The 20,670-nt window shown below is 42.1% G+C and overlaps 1 protein-coding gene and 1 non-coding gene across 2 annotated transcripts; one reads left to right on the top strand and one right to left on the bottom strand.

The window, feature by feature from the left end:
* The first annotated feature begins 1,502 nt into the window (after positions 1–1,502).
* HAUS1 (HAUS augmin like complex subunit 1) lies at positions 1,503–18,923 on the top strand. Its single transcript, XM_021670064.2, has 9 exons — positions 1,503–1,559; positions 2,635–2,809; positions 7,708–7,843; positions 9,913–10,047; positions 12,770–12,893; positions 13,280–13,345; positions 15,345–15,416; positions 16,280–16,327; positions 18,665–18,923. The coding sequence occupies exons 1-9, from the start codon at positions 1,530–1,532 to the stop codon at positions 18,713–18,715; spliced, it is 837 nt and encodes a 278-aa protein (XP_021525739.2). The 5' UTR covers positions 1,503–1,529; the 3' UTR covers positions 18,716–18,923.
* LOC135276105 (U6 spliceosomal RNA) lies at positions 11,867–11,973 on the bottom strand. Its single transcript, XR_010343675.1, has one exon. It is a non-coding gene; the product is annotated as a U6 spliceosomal RNA (small nuclear RNA).
* Positions 18,924–20,670: the final 1,747 nt, after the last annotated feature.

Here is a 20,670-nt window from a genome sequence, read left to right as displayed (position 1 = left end):
ATGACAGAAAGTTGAGTACATGATCCTTCCTTGAGCTATCCTCTTTTCCTAGTGAGACAGTACACTATAGGAGGTTGCTGGTGGCAGTGTGGAGACTGAAACACTCAATTGGAGTTAGAACACTTTGGTCACACTAGCTCTACTACCTAATCTTGATCAAGTCATTTAATCCTTGTGTATGTGTTTTATGTGAAAACAGGTAAAATAATGAATGTCCACATATTTTACAGAGACCCTATAAGAATGAAACAAAAATATAAAAGCATATAAAAACTTTACTTTGCTGTATAAATGTATATAAAGAACCTCTCTGCCAGGCATGGTGGCTCACGCCTGTAATCCCAGCACTTTGGGAGGCCAAGATGGGGGGATCACAAGATCAGGAGTTCGAGACCAGCCTGGCCAACACAGTGAAACCCCTGTCTCTACTACAAATACAAAAAATTAGCCGGGCATGGTGGTGTGGGCCTGTAATCCCAGCTACTCAGGAGGTTGAGGTAGGAGAATCACTTAAACCCAGGGGGTGGAGGTTGCAGTGAGCAGAGATTGTGCCATTGCACTCCAGCCTGGGTGACAGAGCAAGGCTCTGTGGTCAAAAAAAAAAAAAAGAAGAAGAAGAAGAACCTCTCACGGTGTTTAAATACAGGGTGATGGATGGAGAGGGGAGACCTTTAGGGAAGGCAAGAAATGAACTGAAGAATGACTGATCCACAGTGACAGTCCCAGCAGATTGATACCGCTAAAAAACATTTTCCTGGCTGTGAGTGGTGGCTCACACCTGTAATCTCAGCACTTTGGGAGGCTGAGGAGAGTGGATCGCCTGAGATCGGGAGGTCGAGACCATCCTGGCCAGCATGGTGAAACCCTGCCTCTACTAAAAATGCAAAAATTCGCCAGGCGTGGTGGCAGGCGCCTGTAATCCCAGCTACTCGGAAGGCTGAGGGGGGAAAATCGCTTGAACCCGGGAGGCGGAGGTTTCAGTGAGCCGAGATCACGCCACTGCACTCCAGCCTGGGCAACAGAGCGAGACTTCATCTCAAAAAAATTTTCGTTAGTTCTTAGGGGACTAACGGATCAGTTTAAGATTGCCGCAGCTCATATTGCCAGGATAGAATAAAAATTCTAAGTGGATTCAATCAATGTGCAAGACACAAAAACATCTTGCTAAGCAAGAACCAAACGTTTCAAGTACTTTTTTTTTTTAAGACAAGTGATTCAAGCAAGAAATAAAAATGAAAGAAAGAAAAAACAACCTGGATCTAGGCAGCTCTACTTCTCGTACTGGAAATTATACCACGGAAGGCGGGAAAAGCGGGGAGGTGGCAAGGAAGCAAGGCTTACAATGTCAGAGCCTTGGACCAAGCTTGCACAGAAGCTCTCAGCGGCCAGTAGTCCCAGGAAAAACCACAACTCCCAGAAATCCCGGGCCCGGCCAGGGACGGGGCCAACGGCGTGTGGGCGGGGCCTAGGGAGCGAGCGGGGCGCGTCTCACGCGAGGAGTTCCTAGTGAAGTGGCGGGAGTGGCAGCTATGGAGCCGCTGGAAGAGAGAGAAGCGAAGGTGCTCGGGCGGGAGCGGGGATCGGTGGCCTCCTGGAAAACGCGTTTTTGAAACCCTTGCGCCACTGGCGGGTCTCCTGCGCGCGCACGTCTACCTTTTCGCTCCCCTCTTCCACACATTCATCTTTTTTTTTTTTTGAGACGGAGTCTCTCGCTCTTGTCGCACAGGCTGGAGTGCAGTGGCGCGATCTCGGTCCACTGCAACCTCCGCCTTCCGAATTCAAGCGATTCTCCTGCCTCAGCCTCCCGAGTAGCTGGGCTTACAGACGCCTGCCACCACGCCCGGCTAATTTTTGTATTTTTAGTAGAAATGGGGTTTCACCATGTTGGCCAGGCTGGTCTCGAACTCCTGACCACCGGTGATCCGCCCGCCTAGGCCTCCCAAAGCGCTGGGATTACAGGCGTGAGCCACCGTGCCCGGCCCACTCGTCCGTCTTTTAGTGCCGCGGTCACGATCTGCAAGACACCCTGTGCTTAGACCCGCCTGAAAAAGGCGCTTCCCTTCCTGCCCGGGCCTCCCCTTGTTTAGATCTGGCCTGGGAGAGGCGTTGGGCAGCCCCTGTCAACAGACTGGAGTGGGACTTCTGAAGCCAAACCCGCCTTCCAGCCAAGCCTCGCTGTTCGCTGTTCGCTGCTCACCCGGCTGCTTTCACACCTGAGCTGCTTCTGCGCCCTGCATCCCAACACTGGGAGGCTCCCAGCGCGGCGGAGCTTCTGCTGATGGAGGAACAATGGTTGTTTTCAGACGATGCACGGCCTAATAATGCTTTCGCACTGGTCTATTAAGCTTTAAGGCTTTTCAAGAGAGGCAAATTGTTAGTCTGTACTGCTTTTGTAGATTTGGGAAAGAACGGATTGTTCTCTGGTAATTTTGCATCTTGTACGATTCATTGTGTACTTGCTCATTTTTTATTTCCTGATACCTAGTATCTCCCTAAAGACAAGTGAGATAAAGTAGGACTTCAGAATAGTCACAGAAAACATTTAGTTTGCTTTTGATCACTTCGCTGTCATAGTCTCATCGTGCCATTACAGTAAACAAGGCTTGTAGTATTTGTCTTTCTTTTAATGCTTAGGTTGCTGCATGGTTAAAAAAAATATTTGGAGATCATCCCATTCCACAGTATGAGGTGAACCCACGGACCACAGAGATTTTACATCACCTTTCAGAACGCAACAGGGTCCGGGACAGGGATGTCTACCTGGTGATAGAGGACTTGAAGCAGAAAGCAAGTGAATACGAGTCAGAAGGTGAGATTAAATCCAGAGTTTCGAATGAGAATAAATAGAGGTAACCAAATTTTATAACACTAAAGCATACAGGGTTAATTTACTGTAGACTACTTGTTTTGCTTCTTTGTTTTTCCCAGATTCTTCTTCCACTCCATTATAGCATTTTCTTTTTTATTGTTTTATGTTATATATATAATTTTTTTTAAACCATCTTGCTCTGTCACCCAGGCTGGAGTGCAATGGTGTGATCTTGGCCCACTGCAACCTCCACCTCCCAGGTTCAAGCGATTCTCATGCCTCAGCCTCCCGAGTAGAGGCCTGTGCCACCACCCCTGGCTAGTTTTTGTATTTTAGTAGAGACGGGATTTCACCATGTTGGCCAGGCTGGTCTTGAACTCCTGTCCCCATGTGATCCACCTGGCTCATCCTCCCAAAGTGTTAGGATTACAGGCATGAGCCACCCTACCCAGCCAGTAGTAACTCTAAATGATAAATTTTATTATACTAAATATCTTATTGGTATTCTGATAGCAAAACAGTAAGCCTTAAAAGAGTCTAAACTTATTAGCCTGACACACGAGATGCCTTGTGGTTTTTTACTTACATCTCTGCTTGGTCTATTTCCAGTCTCCATGATTTAGTCATACAGACCTATCAGGACACCTGAGGTGGCAGCCATGAAATGTGAGACTTAGACAAAATTACTCTATGACTACACATAAGGAGATTGCATTCAAATTTTCTGCTGGGCATATATAGTTTGAAAAAGTGGCAATCCTCGCCCCTCCCCTCCCTTCCCTTCCCTTCAAAAAAAAAATAGTAAGAAGAAAAAGTACATTTAGGCTGGGCACCGTGGCTCATGCCTATAATCCCAGCACTTTGGGAGGCCGAAGCGGGTGAATCGCCTGAGGTCAGTTGTTCAAGAACAACCTGACAAATATGGTGAAACCTTGTCTCTACTAAAATTACAAAAAGTAGCTGGGCGTGGTGGCGTGTGCCTGTAGTCCTTGTAGTCCCAGCTACTCAGGAGGCTGAGGCAGGGGAATCACTTGAACCTGACAGATGGAGGCTACAGTAAGCCGAGATCTTGCCACTGCACTCCAGCCTCGCGGCAGAGCAAGACTCATCTCAAAAAGCCAAAAACAGAAACAAAAAAAACCCCCAAAAACTAGCTAGGCATGGTGGCATGTGCCTGTAGTCCCAGCTACTCGGGAAGCTGAGGCAGGAGAATTGCTTGAACCCAGGAGGCGGAGGTTGTAATGAGCCAAGATCATGCCACTGCATTCCAGCCTGGGCAACAGAGAGAGACTCTGCTTAAAAAAAAAAAAAAAAATTATTCAAATCATTTTTTAGGTGCAGTGTTTATTTCTGTGAAGTTCAGTTCTTTATAGCACGTGAGATTGGAACATTTTGGAAATATTTGCAGGAGTTGGGAAAGGATGTAAAACTTCTATATTAAGGTTTTTTGTGTTTTGTTTTGTAGTGGAGAGACAGAGTCTTGCTATTTTGCTCAGGCTGGTCTCGAACTCCTGGGTTCAGGTAATCCTCCTACCTCAGCCTCCCAAGTAGCTGAAATTATAGGTGCACACTATGTGCCTGGCTGTATGAAGATTTTTAATCATGAGGAATGCAGATGAAACTATTGAAACTCTTCATTCTTCATGTCACCAGTTTGTCAGTTGAGGAGGCAAATGAGGAGAAATTGCCCTGGCTAGAACTTCTAATACAATATTGGATAGAATTAGCAAGTGCAGGCTCCTTGTCTTGTCCCTAATCCTAAATGAGAGAGAATCCAGTCTTCACCATTAAGTATAATATTAGCTGTGGGTTTTTTATAGACACCCTTTATCAAGTTGAGAGAATTTACTTCTTTTTGTTGTTGTTGTTATGGAGTCTCGCTCTGCCTCCCAGGCGGGAATGTGTGGTGTGATCTCAGCTTACTGCAACCTCCACCTCCTGGTTCAAGCGATTCTCCTTCCTCAGCCTCCCAAGTAGCTGGGATTAAAGGCATGTACACTACGCCTGGCTAATTTTTGTATTTTTGGTAGAGGTGGAGTTTCACCATGTTGGCCAGGCTAGTCTTGAGCTCCTGACCTCAAATGATCCACCCAACTTGGCCTCCCAAAGTGCTGGGGTTACAGGCAAGGAAATTTACTTCTATTCCTAGATTGAGTGCATTTATCATGAAAGGGTATTGGATTTTGTCATTTTGTGTGTGTGTGTCTGTTGACATGATCATGTGATTTTTATTTTTAAGTCTCTTGATGTGACGTATTACATTAATTAACTTTCAGACATTGAACTCTAGGACATTTATCCCTAGGAAAAAATCTCAGTTACTCCTGGTGTATAATTTTTTTTAATATTCATAAGATATTTGCCTGTAGTTTTCTTTTTTTTTTTTTTTTGAGATGGAGTCTTGCTCTGTCACCCAGACTGGAGTGCAGTGGTGTGATCTCAGCTCACTGCAACCTCTACCTCCTGGGTTCAAGTGATTCTCCTGACTCAGCCTCCCAGAGTAGCTGGGATTACAGGCGCCCGCCACCACACCTGGCTAATTTTTGTCTATCTAGTAGAGACAAGGTTTTGCCATGTTGGTCAAGCTGGTCTTGAACTCCTGACCTCAGCTGATCCACCCACCTTGTCCTCCCAAAGTGCTGGGATTACAGGCATAAGCCACTGCGCCCAGCCAGTTTTCTTCTCTTCAAATGTCTTTATCTGGTTTGGTATCAGGATAATACCAGTCTCATGGCAAGAGTTGGGAATTATTCTTTTTTCTATTTTTTGCAAGAGTTGGTGAAAAATTGGTATTAATTTTTCTTAAAATATTTGGTAGAACTCAGTGGTGAAGTCATCTGGACCTGGACTTTTCTTTGTGAGAAAGCTTTTTATATTACTAGTTCAATCTGTTCACTTGTTGTAGGCCTATTCAAATTATCTGTTCTTAAGTCAGTTTTGGTAGCTTGTTCATTTTGTCTAAGTTTTCTGAACTGTTGGTATACAATTGTTTTTACTATGTCTTTATAATTCTTTTTATAAAATAGGTTGGTAGGATTATCCTCGCTTCATTTCTAATTTGTCTTCTTTCTTCTTAGACTATTTATTTATTTATTTATTATTTTTTAAGGCAGGGTCTCACGCTGTTGCCCAGGCTGGTGTGCAGTGGTGCCATCATGTGAGCCTTGACTTCTAGAGCTCAAGGACTAGAATTAAGCTAGTAAGACCCTGTCTCAAAACAACAATATCAACAACAACAACAACAAAAAGCAAAGAAAACCTCAATAATAAAAAGACAACCCAATTTTGAAATGGGCAAGGGGTATACATAGACATTTCTCCAACGAAGATACACAAATGGCCACAAAGCACAGCATCATTAGTCATCAGAGAAATTCAAATTAAAACCACAGTGGCAAAGTGGCTCACGCCTGTAATCCCAACACTTTGGGAGGCCAAGGCAGACAGATCGCTTGAGCCCAGGAGTTCAAGACCAGCCTGGGCAACATAGCAAAATACTATCTCTACAAAAAGTAGAAAAAATTAGCCAGGTATAGTGGTGCACACCTGTAATCCCAGCTACTTGGGAGGCAGAGGTGGGAGGATCATTGGCACCTGGGAGGTCGAGGCTACAGTGAGCTGAGATTGTGCCACTATTCTCCATCCTGGATGACAGAGTGAGACTCTGTCTCAAGAAAACAAATACCACAGTTCTACTTCACACTCAGTAGGATGGCTGTAATCAAAAAGATAGATATTGGCCGGGCGCGGTGGCTCAAGCCTGTAATCCCAGCACTTTGGGAGGCCGAGGTGGGTGGATCACGAGGTCAAGAGATTGAGACCATCCTGGTCAACATGGTGAAACCCCGTCTCTACTAATACAAAAAATTAGCTGGGCATGGTGGCGCGTGCCTGTAATCCCAGCTACTCAGGAGGCTGAGGCAGGAGAATTGCCTGAACCTGGGAGGCGGAGGTTGCGGTGAGCCGAGATCGCGCCATTGCACTCCAGCCTGGGTAACAAGAGCAAAACTCCGTCTCAAAAAAAAAAAAAAAAAAAGATAGATATTACAGCTGTTAGAGAAGATGTGGAAAATTGGAGCCTTCATCACTTCTAGTGGGAACATAAAATCATACAATCACTTTGGAAAACAATCTGACAGTTCCTAAAATGTTTAAACATAGAGTTAACATATGACCAGCAATTCCACTCCCACCCAAGAGAAGTGAAAACATATGTTCATATCAAAACCTAACGTTTACTGAATAAATGTTTTTTAGCAGCATTCATAATAGCCAAAATGTGGAAACAACCCAAATGTCCATCAATGGTTGAATGGATAAATAAAATGTGATATGTCCATATAATAGAATATTATTCAGCCATAAAAAGGAATGAAGTACTGGTACATGCTGTGGCCTGGATGAACCTTAAGCTAGTCACAAAGGACTGCACATCTTATGATGCCATTTATATGAAATGTCCCAAATAGGCAAATGAAGAAAGACAGGAAGTGGTTGCTAGGGTTTTGTAGGTTGGGAGATTAGAAAGTGATGACTAAGGGGAGCTGGAGGTGGTGGCTCACACCTGTAATCCTAGCATTTTGGGAGGCCAAGGCTGGTGGATCACCTGAGGTCAGGAGTTCGAGACCAGCCTGGGCAACCTAACCTAAAAAAAATTTAAAAATAAATAAATAAATAAATAAAGTGATGACTAAGGGATATAGAGTTTCTTTGTGGAGTGATGAAAATGTTTTTGAATGGGTTGTACTAATGAGTATACAACTCTGAATATACTAAAAGCCACTGAATTACATACCTTAGGTAGGTGGATTATATGGTATATGAGTTATGTCTTGATAAGCCTGTTAAAATTTTTAAAAAAAGAAAACAGTCACCATGGAAATCTTTTATCTTTTTAGCCAAGTATCTTCAAGACCTTCTCATGGAGAGTGTGAATTTTTCCCCTGCCAATCTCTCTAGCACTAGTTCCAGGTATCTGAATGCTTTGGTTGACAGTGCGGTGGCCCTTGAAACAAAGGATACCTCACTAGCTAGGTAATTCTTTTAATTTCTGCAAGTCGTAGAGACTTTTTGGTTCTTAGCATAATTGTATATGAAAAATTGGCAATAAATACAAAGCACTGAGTTTAGTTACTTTGTATTTTTGCCAGTGAGTATAATTAATTTGGATGAATTTGGTATTGGTTAATTTTTAGTGTTTTTTTCTTACAGGAATAGGTTTATGAAGAGTGGTTCTCATGTATATTTGGAAAGGGATTAGTATCACATTGTTCCCTGTGTATAATAAGAAAGAAAGTAGGCTAAATGATTTGGGTGAGCATAGTAAATTTTGGTGATGTCTACCTATTTGTTGAGTAGGTTAGGAATTTTTATTCTTTTTAACAGGCATTTACTTCTATAATAACATGATTCTTCCAACAACCTTTAGAGAAAACTGAGGTGTGGATTAAATAACTTCTCCCAGCTAGTAAATGGCAGAGCTGAGATTCAAAGCCAGTCTTTTTTTTTAATTTAATTTTTTTAATTTTTTTTATTTTTTGAGACGGAGTTTCACTCTTGTTACCCAGGCTGGAGTGCAATAGCGCGATCTCGGCTCACCGCAACCTCCGCCTCCTGGGTTCAGGCAATTCTCCTGCCTCAGCCTCCTGAGTAGCTGGGATTACAGGCACGCGCCACCATGCCCGACTAATTTTTTGTATTTTTAGTAGAGACGGGGTTTCACCATGTTGACCAGGATGGTCTCGATCTCTTGACCTCGTGATCCACCCGCCTCGGCCTCCCAAAGTGCTGGGATTACAGGCGTGAGCCACCACACCCAGCCAAAACCAGTCTTATAAACTTCCTGACTATCACTGTTGGCCATATCTTAGCTAGGACTACTAATATTAATACAACTTATCATAATTGGAGAATGACACAGCAGAACAGCTTACTTGTCAATTTAAAGGCAATTTATATATAATCTCAGAGTCGTGTTTTAGGTGTAAGAACATTCCTACTGTATGGCAGCAGAAATCGAGACTTGAATTAAGTAACTTCAGCAGATAACAAATACCAGTTTATGTTAGTTGTATACACACTGGGGAAGCAGGATGAATCATATAACCTCTTGCTTTTTTTTTTTTTTTTACAAATAATATGTGTTTTAGAATTTTTTTAATGTATGTTTTTATTATTATTTTTGAGACAGAGTCTTGCTCTGTCACCCAGGATGGCGTACAGTGGTGCGATCTCAGCACATTGCAACCTCCACCTCCCGTGTTCAAGCAATTCTCTGCCTCGACTCAGCTACTTAGCCTTCCGAGTAACTGGGATTACAGGTGCCTACCACCATGCCTGGCTAATTTTTGTAATTTTAGTAGAGATGGTGTTTCACCATCTTGGCCAGGCTAGTCTTGAACAACGGACCTCGTGATCCACCTACCTCGGCCTCCCAAAGTGCTGGGATTACAGGTGTAAGCCGCGGCACCTGGCCTGTATGTTTTTTGTTTGTTTGTTTGTTTGTTTTTTATAAGACGGGGTTTCACTATGTTGGCCAGGCTGGTCTTGAACTCCTGACCTCAGGTGATCTGCCTGCCTTGGCCTCCCAAAGTGCTGAGATTACAGGCATGAGCCACCATGCCCAGCCCATGTTTTTTTTAATACTTATATACTATCATACAACTTAAAGTAACATTATGTTTTGTGCCTTCTTACTATAGCTCTGGTATAACACTGGGGAAGCGAGATGAATAGGATAGTAACTGCCTTCAAGAACAATCTCTGCATGCATTCAAATAAGGGAGATGGAAATGTAACTATAACAGTGTGACAGCTGTAACAGTACAAGAATCTACAAGGTGTAGCTGGGTAGCACAGAGAAGGAGGTGGTCAATGCCAGGATGATGGCGATGCTCCATCTGAGTTTTGAAGGAACAGTCAGAACTTTGCCAAATGAAGAAGGGCATTCCAGGCAATGGGAACAGTGTGTAAAAAAATGCATAAAGGTATGAATAGCATGGTTATGTAAGAATCTACATAGCAATAAAGTCATTTTTAGCAATGAGAAGTAATTATAATTATTGTCCTTAATGCCCATTTATATGACCAGATTCTTCTTTCAGTTTTATCCCTGCAGTGAATGATTTGACCTCTGACCTCTTTCGTACCAAATCCAAAAGTGAAGAAATAAAGATTGAACTGGAAAAACTTGAAAAAAATCTAACGGCAACTTTAGTATTAGAAAAATGTCTACAAGAGTAAGTAATTGAATTCAAAGTGGTGAATTTATAATTAGGGGAGTAATAGGACATTGTCAAATTTAGTTTTGGCAGTAGGTGTGATTTTAAAAACATATTAGTAAATGGGGTCCATAAAACTTTTTTTTAAGTAGAATGATTAGTGGAGGTGGAGATGGTTGGATATACACTTTTTCAGCTTTTTTTCTTTTTTTTTTGAGTAGCTGGGATTACAGGCATGTACCACCACACCTGGCTGATTTTGTATTTTTAGTAGAGATGGAGTTTCTCCACATTGGTCAGGCTGGTCTTGAACTCCCGACCTCAGGTGATCCTTCCGCCTCAGCCTCCCAAAGTGTTGGGATTACAGGCGTGAGCCATCGTGCCCAGCCTGACTTTTTCAGCTTTCACTTCATACAATTTTTTTCTTTCTTTCTTTCTTTCTTTTTTTGAGATGGAGTCTCACTGCAACACCCAGGCTGGAGTGCAGTGGCACAATCTTGGCTCACTGCAACCTCCACCTGCTGGGTTCAAGCAATTCTCCTGCTTCAACCTCCCCAGTAGCTGGGACTACAGGTGTGCAACACCACACCCGGCTGATTTTTGTAATTTTAGTAGAGATGGGGTTTCACTGCATTGGCCAGGCTGATCTCAAACTCCTGACCTCAAGTGATCCAGCCACCGTGCCCAGCCTCTTGCCTTTTTTCAAAAACAAATAATGTGGGTATTAGAAATTTCAAAATGTATGTGATTTTTTATTTTTATTTTTATTTTTTTTTAGAGATGGGGTTTCACCATGTTGGCCAGGATGGTCTCGATCTCCTGACCTCGTGATCCACCCGCCTCAGCCTCCCAAAGTTCTGGGATTACAGGCATGAGCCACCATGCCCAAACGCGATTTTTTTATACTTAATAGACTACCATACAACTTAAACTCACATTATATTTTGTTGTGCATTGTTGCTGTAGCTGTGGTATCCCTCTTATGATACTTTACACCTTTTTTAGGCCTTTTTTGCCCCAGAGATTAGGGCCTATAGATCACAAGTATGTGTATATATGCACAAGTAATTTGGTGGTATGTAAATTTATTCAACAAATATTGAATACATATGTGCAAGGCACTGTCATGTTGCATTTTTTTTTTAATTTATTTATTTTTTGAGACAGAGTTTTGCTGTTGTCACCCAGGCTGGAGTGCAATGGTGTGATCTCGACTCACTGCAACCTCTGCCTCCTAGGTTCAAGTGATTCTCTTGCTTCAGCCTCCCAGGTAGCTGGGATGATAGGTGCCCTCCACCACACCCAGCTAATTTTTTTTTTTTTTCAGTAGAAATGTGGTTTCACCATGTTGGCAAGGCAGGTCTCGAAATTCATGTCACATTTAGTACAGAGGGTTTTAGGACCTCCTATTTCAAACTGGCTTTAGGATATGTTAAATTATTATTATTATTATTATTTGAGACAGAGTTTCGCTCTTGTTACCCAGGCTGGAGTGCAATGGCACGATCTCGGCTCACCGCAACCTCCGCCTCCTGGGTTCAAGCAATTCTCCTGCCTCAGCCTCCCGAGTAGCTGGGACTACAGGCCTGCACCACCATGCCCAGTTAATTTTTGTATTTTTTAGTAGAGACAGGGTTTCACCATGTTGACCAGGATGGTCTTGATCTCTTGACCTCATGATCCGCCCACCTCGGCCTCCCAAAGTGCTGGGATTACATTATTATTATTATTTTTTAATTCACAGTTTATTTAGATGGAAATAAACTAAACAAAATTGACTTTCTTCACCAAAAATAACAGCAATATTTTCCATATTATTTATAGATAAACCACAAAACAAAATATGGAATGCATCACAAATTTGTATGTCTTTCTTGTGCAGAGGCCATTCTAATTTTCTCTGTATTGTTCTAATTTTAGTATATGTGCTGCCAAAGTGAGCACCATTTTTTTTTTTTTTGAATGGCTGATTTACTTTCTTCAAGAATAATTAGTTTACATTAATTGTAAAATTGTCGTAAGCCTGGGCAGCATAGTGAGACTCTGTCTCTACAAAAAAAATTATTTATTCTTCTTATTATTTTTTTTTATTTGAGATGGAGTCTTGTTCTACTGCCCAGGCTGAAGTGCAGTGGTGCAATCTCAGCTCACTGTAACCTCTGCCTCCCAGGTTCAAGTGATTCTTCTGCCTCAGCCTCCTGAGTAGCTGAGATTACAGGCGTACTCCACCTTGCCCGGCTAATTTTTATATTTTTAGTAGAGATGGGTTTTCACCATGTTGACCAGGCTGGTCTTGAACTCCTGATCTCAGGTGATCTGCCCACATTGGCCTCCCAAAGTGATGGGATTACAGATGTGAGCCACCATGCCCAACCATCTACAAAAAATTTAAAAATTAGCCAGGCATAGTGGCATGTGTCTATAGCCCTAGCTACTTGGGAGGCTGAGGTGGGAGGATCACTTGAGCCAAGGAGTTTGAGGCTGCAGTGATCACACCACTGCATTCAAGCCTGGGTGACAGACCAAGACCTTGTCTCAGGAAAAAAAAAAAAAAAAAAAAAAACAAAGGCTGTTTTTGTATTTTTTGAGAAAGATCCCAGAGTGCAACATGGAGGGGAAGATGACCTGGTTACTGACCTCTGGGCTAAGCCAGCATTGAATCCAAAAGTGGTGGAGTTTCTATTTTAGAATACTTTTACTGAGGAAAAGAAGAAAATGTTTTGAATTTTACTTTTTAAAGGGATCTCAAGAAAGCAGAGTTGCATCTGTCTACAGAAAGGGCCAAAGTTGATCATCGTCGTCAGAACATGGACTTCCTAAAAGCAAAGTCAGAGGAATTCAGATTTAGAATCAAGGCTGCAGAGGTTTGTATGAAGGACTGAATATAGTTAGCTCGCCTTATTTTTTACCATCATCCTCACAGCTAGGCATTATTATTCCTTTTTACAGATGAGAGGACTACAGAGAAGTTGGTAACTTACCCAAGATTATATAGCTATTATACTAAGCAGATCTAGATTCAAACCCAGGCGTTCAGGCTCTGAAACTCAGGCCTTAGACACTGCACCCATCTTGTCACAAATTGTGAGTGTGGAAAGGATTCACATATAACATACAAATGCTTAGATACATGTACAGTTTTTCATTTATAATTTGTAGCTCCTCTTTACTGTGTTATATGTTAAAAAATTTGATGGTGGTCACTTTTGAAATAATTTTTTAACTGAACTCCTTTTTTTGGTAATTGTAGGAGCAACTTTCAGCCAGAGGCATGGATGCTTCTCTGTCTCATCAGTCCCTGGTAGCACTGTCAGAGGTGAGCTTATTTTAAACTAATTTAACTTTCTTTAAAATATTACTCCACAATCTGCTTTTTCATTTGTTTCTTTTTATAGGGCTTTTATTCACTGTGGACCTGATGTCTTTTCCTTTACCTTTGTATTTTATATTCACTGGTATTTACACCTTTTATTCCTGGTTTAGCTGTATGTGCCCTCACATTTGCATGGTTTCCTTTTTATTAAAAGTTAGAAACTCTGCTGGAGTCACTTATATATTATTGATGTATTTATTAAACAAATGTATTGAGGGACCATGAACTAATTATCTAGGTGCTCTCCTTTCTTCTCTTTCAGTAGACAGTAAAAATGCAGGTCTCCAAACTCCTGTGGTTACCAAATGCAATTCTGGGTTTTTAGGTTATGTAAAGGTTTTATCTGATTTTGTGGGAAGAGAGAGAAATAGTGGGGTTTTTTTGTTTAATTATTCTTAAGTTTTTTATACTTCATTCTTGAAATCTAATGTTGGCAATTCATAAATATGTATTTGGGACTCGAGTTGTTCCTTTACATCCTTTGCTTTTTCCTTGTTTTAATAAATAGAGATGGGGGTCTTGCTATGTTCCCCAAACTGATCTCAAATTCCTGGGTTCAAGTGATCCTCCCACCTTGGCCTCCCAAAGTGCTGGGCTTAGAAGTGTGAGCCACCACACCCAGCCTCCTTTATGTTTCGATTCCTCTTAATCACATGCTTTTGCATTCTTAGACAGCCATACTTCAATCTGTTGTTAATAAATGGGAGTAAAGGCCAGGCATGATGGCTCATACCTGTAATCCCAGTACTTTGGGAGGCAGAGGCAGGAAGATTACTTAAGCTCAAGAGTTGGAGACCAGCCTGGGCAACAAATCGAGACTCTATCTCTACAAAAAGTTAAAAAATGGCCGGGCGTGGTGGCTTACGCCTGTAATCCAAGCACTTTGGAGGCCAAGGCAGGCGGATCACCTGAGGTCAGGAGTTCAAGACCAGCCTGACCAACAAGGTGAAACCCCGTCTTTAAAAAAAAAAAAAGTTAAAAAATTAGGTCAGGTGTGGTGGCTCACACCTGTAATCACAATACTTTGGGAGGCCAAAGAAGGCAGATAACCTGGGGTTAGGAGTTTGAGACCAGCCTTGCCAAAATGGTGAAACCCCGTCTCTACTAAAAAATAGCTGGGCGTGGTGGTACATACCTGTAATTCCAGCTACTCAAGAGACTGAGACAGGATAAAGGGGAATTGCTTGAACCCAGGAGGTGGAGGTTGCAGTTAGTTGAGATCATGCCACTGCACTCCAGCCTGGGCGACAGAGCAAGACTCCATCTCAAAAAAAAAAAAAATTAGCCAGGAATGGTGGTACACACCCGTGGTTCCAGCTAGTCAGGAGGCTGAGGCAGGAAGATTGGTTGAGCCCAGGAGTTTGAGGCTATTGTAAGCCATGATTGCACCACTGCATTCCTATCTGGGCAACACAGAGAGACTCTGTCTCAAATAATAATAATATAAAAATATAACTTTCTGGCTGGGCACGATAGCTTACGCCTGTAATCCCAGCACTTTGGGAGGCCGAGGTGGGAGGATCACCTGAGGTCAGGAGTTCAAGACCAGCCTGGCCTACATGGTGAAACCCCATCTCTACTAAAAATACAAAACTTAGCCAGACCTGATGGCGGGTGCCTGTAATCCCAGCTACTCAGGAGGCTGAGTTGGAGTTGCAGTGAGCCAAGATCACGCCATTGAACTCCAGCCTGGGTGACAGTGAGACTCCATCTCAAAGAAAAAAAAAAGATTTTAAAGAACATGACTTTTCTCTTTTAAGTATCTAACAGTTGTTTCCATTGAGAGCGAGTTTGTCTATTTATCTTTGAAGCTCTTTATTCAATAACATTATTTAAAGTATCCTAATATTAATGCTTTGATGTGTTGTATTTCAGAAATGGACAGTATTAGTTGCATTTTGAATGTTTCTATTACTCTATGACTGTGTTCTTTTACCCCCAGAAACTGGCAAAATTAAAGCAGCAGACTATACCTTTGAAGAAAAAATTGGAGTCCTATTTAGACTTAATGCCGGTAATAATTTTCATGAATTAAAAAAAGACTATTTCCTCCAACCTCACCTAAGGGCACTATATGACCATGAAAATAGTGTGTTTAGGCCAGGCATGGTGGCTCACACCTGTATTCCCAGCACTTTGGGAGGCCGAGGCAGGCTGATCACCTGAATTCGAGACCAGCCTGGCTAACATGGTGAAACCTTGTCTCTACTAAAAATACAAAAATTGGGCCAGGCGCGGTGGCTCACGCCTGTAATCCCAGCACTTTGGGAGGCTGAGGCGGGTGGATCATGAGGTCAAGAGATCAAGACCATCCTGGTCAACATGGTGAAACCCTGTCTTTACTAAAAAAATACAAAAAATTAGCTGGGCATGGTGGCGTGTGCCTGTAATCCCAGCTACTCAGGAGGCTGAGGCAGGAGAATTGCCTGAACCCAGGAAGCGGAGGTTGCGGTGAGCCAAGATCGCGCTATCGCGCTCCAGCCTGGGTAAGAAGAGCGAAACTCCGTCTCAAAAAAAAAAAAAAATACAACAATTAGCCAGATGCAGTGGTGCACACCTGTAGTCCCAGCTACCTGGGAGGCTGAGGATGGAGAATCACTTGAACCTGGGAGGCAGAGGTTGCAGTGAGCCAAGATGACGCCACGAAACTCCAGCCTGGGTGACAGAGCAGGACTCCATCTCAAAAAAAAAAAAAAAGAAAATAGTATGTTGGTTTTTAAGGGTTTAAAGTCAGTGGTAAATTTCAGTGTTATATGTACATTGGGTATTCCCTCTGTGAGGCTTTTTGCCTTTTGAAAAGAATTGTGGCATTATTTTTCTCCTTGAGTCTGAATTGAGGCAATATAACCTTTCCTTGTTTTATTTATTTTTTTTAAGAATCCATCTCTTGCTCAAGTGAAAATTGAAGAAGCAAAGCGAGAATTAGTAAGTAGTTCCTGTAATTTTTTCAGATTTTTAAAAAAGAAAATAAATGTTAATATAACTAAAATCCTCTTCATTATTCTTTCCTTTCTCTTCAGAGGTAAACGGCAGTCCTAAAGTTACTGTGTATCATTCTGCTCATCTTTTAATACTTTTTTGGCTGTGTACATGGATATATATTTTTGTCCATTAAAAAACACAAAGTAGTATTTTATGCCTTTTAAAATTTTGTGTAGATTTCCCTAGTGGAAAAAGGGGGGTATATTGAGAGATATAGAATACTCTAGGCAAAAAAAAAAAAAAAAAAAGGAATATATATGATATTGAGAGACAGAATATATTGAGAGATATAGAATATTCTAGGCAAAAAAAGGGAATATATATATACATACACACATATATATATCCCCCTAGATATAGAATATTCTAGGCGAAAAGAATTTGCAAAGGCATATAAGCTGAAAAATGGGGCCGGGCGCACTGGCTCATGCCTGTAATCCTAGCACTTTGGGAGGCTGAGACGGGTGGATCACCTGAGGTGAAGAGTTCAACACCAGCCCGGCCAACACGGTGAAACCTCGTCTCTACTAAAAATACAAAAATTAGCCAGGCATGGTGGCAGATGCCTATAATCCCAGCTACTCGGGAGGCTGAGGCAGGAGAATCGCTTGAATCCAGGAGGCAGAGGTTGCAGTGAGCGGAGATTGCACCACTGCACTCCAGCCTGGGCTTCAGAGAGAGAATCTGTCTCAAAAAAAAAAAAAAGAAAGCTGAAAAATGGAAGACTTATTCAAGTTATAGCAAGTGATAAGGCCTGGCTGCTTGAAGCATGAAATATAAGAAGAGTTGGAAAAGATCAATTGGTTTATGATGTAGAGGGCCTTAATATATAAAGAGTGTTAAACTTAGAAGTGTTGACCACTGAAAGATCCTGTGTGTTTCCTTGTTTTTTAAGCTTAAAAGAAATATGATCAAAGCTGTGCTGTTATTTTTTTTTTTGGAGACAGTCTTGCTCTGTCCTCCATTCTAGGGTGCAGTGGCGTGATCTCAGCTCACTGCAACCTCCACCGCCCACATTCAAGTGATTCTCGTGCCTCAGCCTCCCAAGTACCTGGGATTACAGGTGCACACTACCATGCCCAGCTAATTTTTATATTTTTATTTATTTATTTATTTGAGATGAAGTCTTGCTCTGTTGCCCAGGCTGGAGTGCAATAGCATGATCTCGGCTCATTGCAACAACTGCCTCCCAGATTCAAGCAATTCTCCTGCCTCAGCTTCCTGAGTAGCTAGAATTACAGGCACCTGCCACCACGCCTGATTTTTGTATTTTTAGTAGAGATAGGGTTTCACCATGTTGGTCGGGCTGGTCTCGAACTTATGACCTCAGGTGATCCACCCGCCTAAGCCTCTCAAGGTGCTGGGATTACAGGCGTGAGCCACCATGCCAAGCCATATTTTTGTGTTTTTAGTAGAGACAGGTTTTACCACATTGGGCAGGCTGGTCTCTTTGACCTCAAGTGATCCACTGCTTTGGCCTTCCAAAGTACTGTCATTACAGGCGTGAGCCACCACACCTGGCCAAAGCTATGCTTTTTGATCAGGCTGGTTCTTTAGGAAGATTATTCTGTAGCTAATGTTTAGGGTAGATTGGGGGAGGAGAAAGAAAATTGCAGAAACCAGTTTGTGTATTTAGGCCAGATAAAAAGTAATGAGGACAGTGGCAATGAAAATGGAAAGGAAAGGCTGGGCACAGTGGCTCATGCCTGTAATCCCAGCACTTTAGGAGGCCAAGGCGGGCAGGTCACCTGAGGTCAGGAGTTCTAGACCAGCTTGACCAACATGGAGAACCCCTGTCTCTACTAAAAATACACAATTAGCCATGCGTGGTGGTACATGCCTGTAATCCCGGCTACTCAGGAGGCTAAGGCGAAGAATCAATTGAACTGAGGAGGCAGAGGTTGCATTGAGCCAAGATGGCGCCATTGCACTCCAGCCTGGGCAACAAGAACAAAACTCTGTCTCAAAAAAAAAAAAAGAACGAAAATGGAAAACAGGTGATGTGAGTGATGTTGTGGAGGCACATTGTTTAAGAGTTTTTCCCTTCCCTTCAGGTGTTTCTTAGAATCACTTAGGAGTTTGAGTGCTTTCTGGGGGGAAGAGAGGGGAGATGTAAAAGCAAGGGAATGTCTAAAAGCATATTTGATATTCATAATAGTATTTTTAACGTTTTTTGTTTTAATGTTTTTCTTTTTTGCTTTCCTTATTTTAAATAACATTGAATAAAAGTTAGAGCATCTGTTTTATGCCCTTATTTATGGTATGTCTTTCTTCCTGTAGGATAGCATTGAAGCTGAACTTACAAGGAGGGTAGACATGATGGAACTGTGACAAGAGCCAAGTAAACATCCTTTTTTTCTAACAGAAAATTGAATAAGACTTTACAGAGTTCTTTTTCCTCTTGGCACTTCTTAACAAGAAAATTTTCCGTGTTCTTAGATTACAGAATGTCATAATTGATAGAATATGATTTCTTACTGTGTATTGCATTTTTGTGCCCAGATACACAGTTTCCATATTAAAAAGCCTTTTCTCTTTCTTTCTGTGTGGTTGATGGTTGAGAATCCTTCAGTAGCTCTATGAGGCAAACATTACGACAGTTATTGTGCATGAGTTCATTAGGTCAGCTAGAGTGAAAGGAAAGATTCCACAGCTCCGCCATGTTTCTCCCACGCTCTTCTTTCTCCAGGGGTTTGCTGTCATTCTTTTTGATCAGCTCACCTGCTTGCCTCCAAATGTTAATATATGCAGGAATGTCGTTTATGAAAAAGATGACCTTTTAAATAAGTAGTAGAAAGATGGATAATTCAACACTTCGCATTAGGTCCATACTTCATACCTTATGTCAGGATAATCCAAAGAATCAAATATTTAAATACAAAAAATTTAAAAATAAAGGTACTAGAAGAAATTGAAGGGAAGTTTTAATGTTTTGGCTTTTTTTTTTTTTGAGACGGAGTCTCACTCTGTCACTCACCCTGGAGTGCAGTGGCTTGATCTCAGCTCACTGCAACCTCTGCCTCCTGGGTTCAAGCGATTCTCCTGCCTCAGCCTCCCGAGTAACTGGGACTACAGGTGCCCGACACCACACCTGGCTAATTTTTGTATTTTTAGTAGAGACAGGGTTTCACTATGTTGGCCAGGCTGGTCTTGAATTCCTGACCTTAAGTGATCCTCCTGTCTTAGCTTCCCAAAGTGCTGGAATTATAGGCATGAGACACCGCACCTGGCCTATTTAAATATTTTGAAATAATAAAAATGTCTGCATGGCAAAATCTGTTGTAAGTAAAATCAGAGGACATGACAAATGCAGTACAGGAGATTTTTCACTGTACCTTTTTGTGCCTTTTAAAGTTTTGTACCATGCAATTTAAAAACAATCAGCTTTGGGCCGGGCGCAGTGGCTCATGCCTATAATCCCAGCACTTTGGGAGGCCAAGGCAGATGGATCACGAGGTCAAGAGATCGAGACCATCCTGGTCAACAAGGTGAAACCCCGTCTCTACTAAAAATACAAAAATTAGCTGGGCATAGTGGTGCGCGCCTGTAGTCCCAGCTACTCGGGAGGCTGAGGCAGGAGAATTGCTTGAACCCAGGAGGTGGAGGTTGCGGTGAGCCGAGATCGTGCCGTTGCACTCCAGTCTGGGTAACAACAGCGAAACTCCATCTCACAAAAAAAAAAAAAAAAAAAAAAAAAAAAAATCAGCTTTAAAAAAGTTATCTCAATGTCTTTAAAGTTTCCTTCTTTCTTTTTCCTTGCTTCCAGTCAGAAAAAGACATTCATATTTTCTTTTGGAAACAGTCCATATCCTTTTGCCATTTATGTATTAGCTTTTGATCTTTTTGTTAACAATTTATAGAAGCTCCTTATGTATTAGCTAAATTAGTCTTTTGTGATTTGACTTGCAAATATTTTTCCAAGTTTGTCATTTGACTTACTTGCAGTGTGCTCTTCATGAGGCAATTTGATAGATCGAGTGTGGAAATGACCACAATAATTCTCATCCCTGTGCACTCACCCCTTTGTGACATGACTTGGCTGTTTCTCTCATCGAAGGAGAGTCTACTCTACCTGCTGTATCTGGCTTGGCCCTGTGACTTGTTTTGGCCAGTGAGACAACAGCAGATGTGACAAAAGCAAAGGAATATAAACTATGCATTGGGGCTTGATCTCTCTTACTGCCCTTTGGAACTCTGAAACCACCATTGAAAGAAGCCTGGACAGGTCTATTGGAAGATAAGAAACTACATGAACGGCCTGGTGCGGTGGCTCACGTCTGTAATCC

The sequence above is a fragment of the Aotus nancymaae genome, unplaced genomic scaffold (genome assembly GCF_030222135.1).
Source record: "Aotus nancymaae isolate 86718 unplaced genomic scaffold, 86718_ANA_hifiasm-v0.15.2.pri h1tg000020l, whole genome shotgun sequence".
Lineage (NCBI taxonomy): Eukaryota > Metazoa > Chordata > Mammalia > Primates > Aotidae > Aotus > Aotus nancymaae.
This window is presented reverse-complemented; position numbering and strand designations above follow the sequence as displayed.

Excerpts from the sequence above, each read along its gene's own strand:
- HAUS1 (XM_021670064.2), top strand. The coding sequence starts at position 1,530 with ATGGAGCCGCTGGAAGAGAGAGAAGCGAAG. Across the intron at positions 2,810-7,707 it reads AAGTGAATACGAGTCAGAAG|CCAAGTATCTTCAAGACCTT; the intron begins GTGAGATTAAAT and ends TTATCTTTTTAG. Across the intron at positions 12,894-13,279 it reads TTAGAATCAAGGCTGCAGAG|GAGCAACTTTCAGCCAGAGG; the intron begins GTTTGTATGAAG and ends TGGTAATTGTAG.